At 35.4% G+C, this 11,238-nt stretch overlaps 1 protein-coding gene across 2 annotated transcripts in view; it reads left to right on the forward strand.

The window, feature by feature from the left end:
* EML5 (EMAP like 5) overlaps window positions 1-11,238 on the forward strand; it is a 181,368-nt gene that overhangs the window by 134,898 nt on the left and 35,232 nt on the right. For both annotated transcript variants that reach the window (XM_049612358.1, XM_049612359.1), the window contains 4 exons: window positions 1,952-2,040; window positions 3,095-3,271; window positions 5,808-6,009; window positions 6,688-6,814. In XM_049612358.1, the coding sequence (XP_049468315.1) occupies window positions 1,952-2,040; window positions 3,095-3,271; window positions 5,808-6,009; window positions 6,688-6,814 (595 nt within the window). The remainder of the gene's footprint in view (window positions 1-1,951; window positions 2,041-3,094; window positions 3,272-5,807; window positions 6,010-6,687; window positions 6,815-11,238) is intronic.

The following is an 11,238-nucleotide window of genomic DNA, read 5'->3' on the forward strand; positions in this document are numbered from 1 at the left end:
TAATCTTCAACAAAAGAGGCAAGAATATGCAATGGGAAAAAGACAGTCTCTTGAACAAATGGTGTTGGGAAAACTGGACAGCTACATGCAGAAGAATGAAACTGGACCGTTTTCTTATAACCATACACAAAAATAAAGTGGATTAAGGATCTAAATGTGAAACCTGAAACTAAAAATCCTACAAGAGAGCACAGGCAGTAATTTCTCTGACATTGGCCATAACAACATTTTTCTAGATAGGCCTCCTGAGGCAAGGGAAACAAAATCAAAAATAGACTATTGGGACAGCTTCAAAATAAAAAGGTTCTGCGCAGCAAAGGAAACAACCAACAAAACTAAAAGACTCCCTATTGAATAGGAGAAGATATTTACAAATGATATATCTGATAAAGGGCTAGTATTAAAAAAATACAAAGAATACACACCTCAAGGTGTTTGGGTGGCTCAGTTGGTTAAGTGTCTGACTTTGGCTGAGGTCGTGATCTCTCAGTTTGTGAGTTCGAGCCCCGCATTGTGCTCTGTGCTGACAGCTCGGAGCCTGGAGCCTGCTTCAGATTCTGTGTCTCCCTCTCTCTCTGCCCCTCCCTGCTCACGCTCTGTCTCTGTCTCTCAATAATAAATAAACGTTAAAAAAAATAATAAAATACACATCTCAACACCAAAAAAATAATCTATTAAAAATGGTCAAAAGACAGGGGCGCCTGGGTGGCTCAGTCAGTTAAGCATCTGACTTTGGCTCAGGTCATGATTGCATAGTTTGTAAGTTCAAGCCCCACATAGGGCTGTCTTTTTTCAGTGCAGGGTCTGCTTTGGATCCTCTGTCTCCCTCTCTCTCTGCACCTCCCCCACTTTCACATGCTCTCTCTCAAAAATAAATAACATTAATAAGACTTTTTAAAAATGCACAGAAGATATGAACAGACATTTCTCCAAAGAAGAAATACAAGGGGTCAACAGACACATGAAAAGATGCTCAGTATCACTCATCATAGGGAACTGCAAATCAAAACCACAATGAGATATCATGTCACACCTGTCAGAATGACTAAAATCAAAAACACAAGAAACAACAAGTGTTGGCCAGGATGTGGAGAAAAACTAACCCTCATGCACTGTTGGTGGGAATGCAAACTGGTGCAGCCACTGTGGAAAACACTATGGAAGTTCCTCAAAAAATTAAAAACAGAATTACCATATGATCCAGTAATTCCACTACTGGGTATTTACCCAAAGAATATGAAAACAATAATTCAAAAAGATATGTGCACTCCTGTGGTTATTGCAGCATTATTTTTAATACCCAAATTATGGGAGCAGCCCAAGTGTCCATCAATAGGTGATAAAGAAGATGTGGTATATATACAATGGAATATTAGCCATAAAACAGAGTGAAAGCTTGCCATTTGCCACAACATGAACGGATCTAGAGTGTGTAATCCTAAGTGGTATCGTCAGAGAAAGACAAATATCCTACGATTTCACTTATATGTGGAATTTAAACAACAAAACAAATGAACAAAGGGGAAAAAAAAGAGACCAAAAAACAGACTCTTAACTATGGAGAACAAACTGAGGGGAGGTGGGTGGGGGAATGGGTTAGTGAAGGGGATTAACAGTATACTTCTCATGATGAGCAATGAGTAATATATGGAACTATTGAGTCCCTGTATTGTACACCTGAAACTGCTGTAACAGGGTATGTTAATTACACTGGAATTTTTTTAAAAAAAAGAACTTAATGAGAGAAAGGTGGTAATGTTCACTGAATGCTTTTAAATAGGATTAATTCTATGCAGTTTTACGTATATGATTATAAAACAATTTAAATGTCATAATAAACCATGAAAGAAAATATTTTAAAAAATTAAACATCCTGACTACATATATATATTTATATTTTATGTATGTATATTTGTTTGTTTGTTTATTTATTTATTTATTTATTTTTAAGGAAAGCTTTTACAGGTCAACACTGGTGCTAAAGAACAATTATTCTTTGAAGCTCCCAGAGGGAAAAAACAAACCATTCCCAGTGTGGAGGTAGGAAAATAATAGTGTTTGCAATGTTGTGAATATGACTAGGTGGTTAGAAAACTGATGCCTGACTTTTATTGTTTACATATGAAGCCTGTTCTCAAATTATTCAAATCACGGATGTTCCTTCTGTGAGTTTATTTTACTGGCCTAGACTATTAGATGAGTAGAAGAAGAGGTGCTGTATTAAGAAAAGGAATAAATACTTTTATGTCTAGCTGTGCTTCAGTTGCTTTTCTCAAAGAGAAGCAAGCAGATAGACATGCTATCTTAGGTGGGAGTATTGCATGTCTATCAAATCTTTTGGAACCCACATGCCTAAGATGTTTGTTGGCAAACTTAAAGAAAAAGAAAAAAGGAAAAGAATGTGTTTGGCTTTTTTTCTTCAATGATCTTTTTTTTTTTTAAGTTTATTTATTTATTTTGAGAGACAGCGAGAGTAGTGGAGGGGCAGAGAGAGAGAGAGAACCCCAAGCAGGCTTTGTGCCGTCAGCATGGAGCTAGTCTTGATCCCACGAATGGTGATATCATGACCTGAGCTGAAACCAAGACCAGATGCTTAACCAACTGAGCCACCCAGGCACCCTGTGTTTGGTTTTGTGACTGATGGTATTAGCATAATTTTTTGACAAGGCTGAAGAAGAGAGGCTAAACACATTTAATATTAAAGTGGCTTAATAAAGAGAAGGTCTGTCAGTAAAGTTCTTAATTTCCAGTAATGATTAATTGGAAAACATGCCTCTAAAGTATTAGAAATTTAGACATGAGGTATAAACTACTTGATTATTCTAAGAGCAGAAACTGTCTTATTATCACTGAATTCTCAGCATGTAAAACATACAGGTGTATAATAAGTACATGTTGAATAATGTTATGTTAAAATTTTTCTACAGGGACTAGTGGCCTTGGGAAGCTACAAAAAAAACTAATAATTTAACTATTTTTATTAAAATTTTAATTTTACTTGTGACATATGTAATTATAAAGAAACATTCAGATTTTTGTTGTTAATTTTTAAGGTTTAGATATTACAAAGTTACAGCCTTTTTTTCCTTTTTAGGTAGAAAAAATTTGTTGGGCATCATGGACAAGTGTGCTTGGTTTATGCTGTGAGGGAATTTGGCCAGTAATTGGAGAAGTCACAGATATAACTGCCTCTTGCCTCACCAGTGACAAAATGGTCCTAGCTACTGGGGATGATTTGGGATTTGTGAAGTTATTTAGATATCCTGCTAAAGTATGTGTTTTTCTTTAACTCCCATAATGATCTTAATTATAAAAATGGTTAAGGTCGTGTGCTTTCATAGTATTTCATTGTTGTAATGAGTATTACATATGTAATATGAAAAGTTTAGAATCCTATTTTTGACATCATATTTATAGCTTTAAAAAAAATGTTTACTTATGAGGTGCCTGGGTGGCTCAGTCGGTTGAGCATCAGACTTCGGCTCAGGTCATGATCCCATGGCTGACGAGTTTGAGCCCCGCGTCGGGTGCTATGCTGACAGCTCAGAGCCTGGAGCCTGCTTCAGGTTCTGTGTCTCCGTCTCTCTCTGCCCCTCCCCACTCATGCTGTGTCTCTCACTGTCTCAAAAATAAATATAAACATTTAAAAAATTATTTAAAAAAATGTTTACTTATTTTGGGAAAGAGAGTGCACACACATTTGAGTTGGGGAAGGGCAGAGAGAGAGAACCCCAAGCAGGCTCTATGCTGTCAGTGCAGAGCCCGACCTGGGGCTCGATCCCATAAACCCTGGGATCATGGCCTGAGCCAAAATCAAGAGTTGGATGCTTAACCTACTGAGTCCACCCAGGCACCTGTATAGCTTTTACTTAGAATTAGTATTATAATTTATGATTTCGTGCCTTAAGTTATATTGTACAGTGTTTCTCAATATCGAGTAAATAAATATCCCTTTTAGAAGAAACATTTCTTTTATCCGTAATATTAAATAATTTTAGTATTCTTTTGGTTAAATATATACCATTAACAGTAAATACAAACTATATTTATAGCTTTAAAGTTCAAAATGTTTTAACTATTAGATACAAAATACTATAAAATACCTATAAAATTAAAATAGACCTGATTCAATGTAATGAATGATGTTATGTTGCTAAAACTAGATTGTACAGAACCTTTGGAGTGCTATATGCCAGTGCTGTGTGAAGATTGAATTCTCTTATTGCTTTCTCCTTTTTTCAAACTACTGGCAAACATTAGGCTTTCACTTGGCACAAAAATAAAATTCATATATCAAGTCCAGATGCATTAATTCTTAATTGTTACTAATTCAGATACACATTTGGCCCTTGAACAACGTGGGGGTTGGGGTGCCAACCCCCATACAGTCAAAAATCCACATACAACCTTTGACTCCCCCAAAACTTTACTAATCGCCTGCTGTTGACTTGAGGCCTTACTGATAGCATAAAGTCAATTAACACATATTTTGTATGTTATATGTATTATATACTATATTCTTACAATAAAGTAAGCCAGAGAAAAGAAAATGTTATTACAAAAATAATAAGGAAGAGAAAACATTTACAGGACTGTACTGTGTTTATTGAAAAGTATTTGCATATAAGTGGCTCTATGCACTTCAAACCCATGTTGTTCAAGGATCACTTATATACTATAACCTGGCAACAGCATGAACATAAACATAAATTTGAAATAGGGCACTGAAATCTTATGATATTGGTGGTCTTAAGTAACTGCTCATGTTAATATAATAAGGCATTTATTGGTCAGAAACTTCACTTCTAGCATTCTAGATGGTATAGATGCCTTAAGAATAGGTTCTAGGATAATCATCTATGGATTCCTGCTTCACTTCTGTATAACAAGAACCACAAAATCTTAGAGAAAGTATCTTCTTGCAGTGTTTCGGTGACAGATCCCCCCCTTCTATTTGAGCTAGCATTTATTAGGAGTCTTTTCCAAAGAATTCACTGTTTTAGCTATCACTATATTTTAAGACATTTATTATTTTAATACCTTTGAAAAGATGTCCATCTAAAACTTGCTTATAATACATTGATCTGAAATTTACTTACTTAATTTGTTAGCGTTAAAAAGTTGTCAGTGTCTATTACTTTTGTTTTTCTTGATTTTTAAAATAAAAAATATATTTTTGTGGGTACTGTTTATAAACAAAAACACTAATGAATTGAGATGAAAGATATTTACATGAGTATATTCCAAAAGGGTTGATAATTACTTTTTGTTAATATGGCCATGCTGTACATAAGCATTTATATCCTTTTCAGTTGTTGTGTCTATTTCCAGCAATAATATGTCTGCAGAGCCATTTTTTTGAACAGATATGTACTTTTCCATAGACATCTACTGTAGTTAGCTATTACTTTATTGAACATTTAAGGTATTTAAATTTTTTCACTGCTGTGGGTACTGTGGTAAAAATTTTTTGCACACGTAGAATTTTCTTAGCATAGACCCCTAGAAGTGGGGGGATTGGTGAGTCAAAGGTCAGGACATTCTTATGCTTTTAGTGCACAATACCAAGTTGATTTTCAAAACAGTTGTGCCCGTAGTACTAACAATGTGTGGGACTACTAGTTTTATCCTGTTGTCAACAGGTTTGGAAATTGTCATTTTTTATTCTAGTGAATTTCAGTATTTTCTGTTTGTTTTTTTTTACAAGATGACTTTGTGATGATTAATTTCCAATCATATATTAAGAAATAAATTCAAAATTATAACTGACCATTTTCAAGTAATAACATTTTTGTTTTCATCTTTAGGGAAAATTTGGAAAGTTTAAGAGGTATGTGGCCCATAGTACACATGTCACAAATGTTCGCTGGACCTATGATGACAGCATGTTGGTTACCTTAGGAGGTGCAGATATGTCTTTAATGGTTTGGACAAATGAAATGGAGGGCTATCGAGAAAAAAGACCTTGTGATAGTGAAGAATCTGATACAGATTCTGAAGAAGATGGGGGTATGTCATCTTTAAATATTTTAACAAAAGCATAGAAACAATTTAGCACCACGGATTAAACTACAGCGGTTAAACAAGTAATAATAATGTTAGAATAATTGTGGTTTTAGTCTTTGTCATCTGTTTAACACCAAAATTGATTGTATGACTCAAAAATAACATGCTGGCATGTATTGATGGCTTAAATATATTCTTTATCTACAAATGTATGATAATGCTACTTCAAGTAAGTACTAAAGTAAATTTTGTAGTATTGAACTTAGTATTTTCAAATGATTTTCATCTTTTCCTGATATACAAATAAGACCAGCTCATTATAGAAAAGTTAGAAAATACATTTTGCAACAAAAAATAAACACAGTATCCATAATTTGACCACTCAGAGGTAACTTTTGTTAATATGTTGAGGCATTCTGTTTTTTAACAAAAATGATATTATGTTGAATTTATGTTTTGTAGGCTAATATTATTTCTTAGTAATATTTCAATAACATTTGTCACGTATCATTAAAAATTCTACATCATTTTTTATTGGCTGTATATTATTTCATAATTTGACTATAACACAGTTTATTTAACTTATTTTATACTGTTGAACATCCTTGAATCCAATGTATAAGATCATAATAGAGCTCCTCAGTTGTAACTTAGAGAATAATTCTTATGTTTTGATGGCAGGTTATGACAGTGATGTTACAAGAGAGAATGAAATCAGTTACACCATTAGAGCCTTATCAACAAATATTCGCCCAATGTTTGGAGTCAAGCCTCATTTGCAACAGAAGGAACCCTCAGTTGATGAGAGGTAACAGTCAAATTTAAAACTAGATGAAGAAAAATATATTGGTTTTGAAAATTGAATTTAGGGGCACCTGGGTGGCTCAAATGGTTGAACTTCCAACTTTGGCTCAGGTCATGATCTCACGGCTCATGAGCTCAAGTCCCGCGTCAGGCTCTGCTGACAGCTCAGAGCCTGGAGCCTGCTTCGGATTCTGGGTCTCCCTCTCTCTCTCTGCCCCTCCTCTGCTCACGCTCTGTCTCTCTCTGTCTCTCAAAAATAAATAAACATTAAAAAAATTTGTAAAAAATTGAATTTACTGTTTGAATTTTTGCAAAAACTAAGTTAACAGTGGTACTCTTGCATTTTACAGCTCCCAGCACCTCTTAGAAAATATATTTGTTCTTAAATACTTTTTAGTGATGTCACTGTCTCTTGCCAATAGTGTAGGGAATATATAAAGTCTATATGATTAAAAGAATATTATTTGCTAACTTCTATTAATATATGTGAGGGGATTGTAGGAGATAATAAAAATTGAATCCAATACCAAGTATGTTTTAGGAAGCACATGAGCAGAGGTAGGATTAAAGTTTGAAAAGGCGTTTTTATCCATGCATCTTTAATCAAGCATAGAAAATCATTATTTAAAAATTTTTTTCTGGGGTATCTGGGTGGCTCAGTCAATTAAGCATAAGCATCTGGCTTCAGCTCAAGTCATGATCTCGCAGTTTGTGCTGACGGCTCAGAGCCTGGAGCCTGCTTCAGATTCTGTGTCTCCCTCTCTCTCTGCCCCTCCCCGGCTTGTGCTCTGTCTGTCTGTCTCTGTCTCAAAAATAAACATTACAGAAATTTTTTAGTGTTAAAAAAAAAATTAAGTTTCCAGAAGGCAAGTGGAAGTAGCGTCCCATTAGAGAATGGGAATTACTGGTCTTTGTCTGGAAGCAGCAAACCAAAAATAAAGGCTGTGCACAGCAATTTTATGAGGAGAGAGAATTTTTTAATAAAGTCTCTGAGTTAGAGGACAGGTCAAGAGAGGGATTGTGAACATAATAATCATTAGGGAATATGGAGAACTGTGAAGAGGTATATGGATCAACGAATGACATGGATTTCAAAAGTGAAGTTTTTAAGAAATGATAAAGGAAAAATTATCCAGAAACTGCAGTGAGGAACCAAGGAGGAGTAGGAGGTGGGAACAGCAGTGACGTCTTCTGTCAAAAACTGTGTTGAGGAAAACTGTTATGAGAAGTTGGTAAGAATGTTTGAGGGAGAAGTTAAAATGACAAGGGAGTTCACTCACATTGGACAGAATTTGTAGAAAATTCGAGTAAATGTCTAGTCAGTGAGGGTAGTGCTGAAGGCCCCTGGGGCTCAGCTGGATAGAAATGACCAGAAAGCATTGGCAGAAGGGTTTGAGCTTGCACTGCAGCTGATGTTCAGGGAGAAGGATGGGAGGATGAGGGGCATGTTACTGATGGAGAGGGGGGAGCTAGAGATCTCTGAACTGACGAGCCGCAAAGGTCCCGCGGAAGTTCTTGGGAGGTGTTCAGTCATGCCTCCACAGCAGCTTTTCCAGGTGCCCATTTGCTGATGAATTCTCAGATAATTGCATTGGCGTCCCTTATGGATGGGGGACAACATGGTGAGTATCCATTTGGTCATCACATATAAAGAGGCATAGTTTTAAATTAGAGATAGGTTTGGGGCTTCTGGGCGACTGAGTTGGTTGAGTGTCCGACTTCGGCTCAGGTCATGATCTCATGGTTCATGTGTTCGAGCCCCTGATGGAGCTCTGTGCTGACAGCTGGGAGCCTGGAACCTGCTTCATATTCTGTGTCTCCCTCCCTCCCTGCACCTCCCTCGCTCGTGCTCTGTCTCTCTCAAAAATAAATAAACATTAAAATTTTTTTAAAAAATCACTAACTTATAAAGTATTTAAAAAAATTTTTTTAATGTTTTTATTTACTTTTGAGACAGAGACAGAGCATGAGCAAGGGAGGGGCAGAAAGAGAGGGAGACAGAATCTGAAGCAGGCTCTAGGCTCTGAGCTGTCAGCACAGAGTCCGACGTGGGGCCCACAGACTGGACTGTGAGATCCTGACCTGAGCTGAAGTTGGATGCTTAACCGACTGAGCCACCCAGGCACCCCTAGAGTATTTTATAAAATGAAAAATAATGTATATAAAGAATTTAGGTAGTAAGTCTTCACCACCCCTCCCTGGGAATGAAATATAGAATCACCTGAGGAAGATACCTGGTTAGTACTAAAACACTCCCTGAAACTAAATATCCACAAAGCAATGAACAATGCCTGTATAATCCATTAATTAGAGAAATACATAGAATTGTGCAAATGTAGATGTTCCTAATGAGGATTTGTGCAGTACAGTGTTTAATATTTCTGAAATTATATTTTACAGGTAATGAAAAGTAAAGAGTGTACTATAAGGAGGAAGGAACTCTAGACCTTCCCATAAATCTTTTTTATTTATTATATTGATTTTTAGTAAAAATACTATCATTTATCAGATAAATTAGGTATACTAGAAAATGTGACCTAATTTTAATGATGTAGCCCATCGTTCATGGTAAAACACTTAAAATTCCTCCTTTATTAATAAAGTGACCCAAGTTCTGACAGATGTAAGGATTTTACTGCTCATGAAAAATGCTTGATGGGTGCCTGGTGGCTCAGTGGGTCAAGCATCTGACTCTTGATTTTGACGGTCATAATCTCACAATTAGATCAAGCCCCGCATCAGGCTCTGCGTTGACAGTGAGGAACCTGCTTGGGATTCTTTCTCTCCCTGTCTCTCTCTCTCTCTCTCTGTCCCTCCCCTGTTCACGCTGTCTCTCAAAATAAATATACTTTTTAAAAAATGAAAAAAAATATTTGACACTTCATAATCTTTGCTGTTAGCTTTTTCCTTTTACAGCTAAATTTTTCAAAATTATTTTTGAATTGTTTTGCATTTGTTCTTAGTTTGTTTTATAATTTCAACTCTGCTGAATTCTTTTGAAAATGCCAAGGCCAAAGACAGAAATGACTCCTAGTTAGGAGCCTTCGTTTTCATAAAATGAGAGAATCAAAGGAGAAAAAAGGAAGGCATTTCTTTTGCCAATTTTGTATATATTTGTGAGATAATGTCTATATAATTGTTTTTGTATTTTAAATAAAATATATTATTGTTATCAAATAAGAAACAAAACATTTAACTATAAACAGTTAAAACAAATACTTGTCAAATATCCACTTAAGAAAATGTTTCTGATGACAGTTGATAACTACTCTACTTGGTCCATACTTTTACAGGGCCTTTTTTCCTAAATAACTTTAATAATTTTATGTTTTACTTTTTGTAGCAAATCTTGTATATTTAAAGTAGTCATCAGTCAAATTTTCAATATTTTTTAATAAAAATGTTCCAAACAGTGTAGCATAAAATTTAGGCATTTTTTTGTTTCTTTAGAATTGTATTGATGTTTCCTTTCTTCTGTTTACTTAACTGCTACCTTTTAACCATCAGTTTCCATCAATTATTCATCATCAGTGTTTCTTTTTTTCCTCTTGCTCCTTTCAAAGGCAGGGGGTAGTAAGGTAAGTGTTTTATTAAATAAAATATTATATTCCATTATTTATTCTTTGTTCTGTTTTGATCTTTATAGTATTTTCAGGTATTGATTTTTTTTCCCTATAAAACATTGAACTACATTTGTCAAGAAAATTATAAAGTGAAATAAATCCTACAGAAAAATTGCTTTGTATGTGTAGTATGTGGGTGTTGCTGAGGTTCTTCTTGATGGTCATTTGGTTTTACACATGACTATTCACAAAGTGCAGATAGTTTGTTTCTCTGTAAGTGTCAGAGGCTCATAAAAATAGTTAACCACACATATTTATCAGTGACAAACTATTCAATTTATAGACCTGTTAGTTTTGTTTAGTGTATATTTATACATTCATTTAAAAATATTAACATAGGGCAGTGATGATATCTGTATGTTTAATAAAATGGTATGTGCACAAAAGGACTCTCTGGAACACTTTTGCAACTCCCTTTTAGTGAGATGAAAATGTCTTCAGGCAGTTTCTGAAACAGGACTGTGTGGAAAAAACCAGTCTATTTTAGAAGTAAAAAAAGGTACCATTAGGAAAATGCTGGGAGATAAGGATGAAAAAAATAGATTTGAGACCAGATTGTGCAGAAACTCAGGTATTAGGCACTCCTTAACTTCTTTGGTAGACAGCAAAACTTCATTATTTGTTTTAAATGAGTGATGTGTGGGGGCACCTGGGTGGCTCAGTCCATTGAATGTCTGACTCTTGATTTTGGCTCAGGTCACAGTCCTAGGGTTATAAGATCGAGCCCTGCATCAGGCTCCACACTAACCATGGAGCCTACTTAAGAGTCAGCCTCCCTCTCTCCCTCCCTCCCTCTCCCCCCTCT

This window comes from Panthera uncia, assembly GCF_023721935.1.
Source record: "Panthera uncia isolate 11264 chromosome B3 unlocalized genomic scaffold, Puncia_PCG_1.0 HiC_scaffold_1, whole genome shotgun sequence".
Taxonomy (NCBI): Eukaryota; Metazoa; Chordata; class Mammalia; order Carnivora; family Felidae; genus Panthera; species Panthera uncia.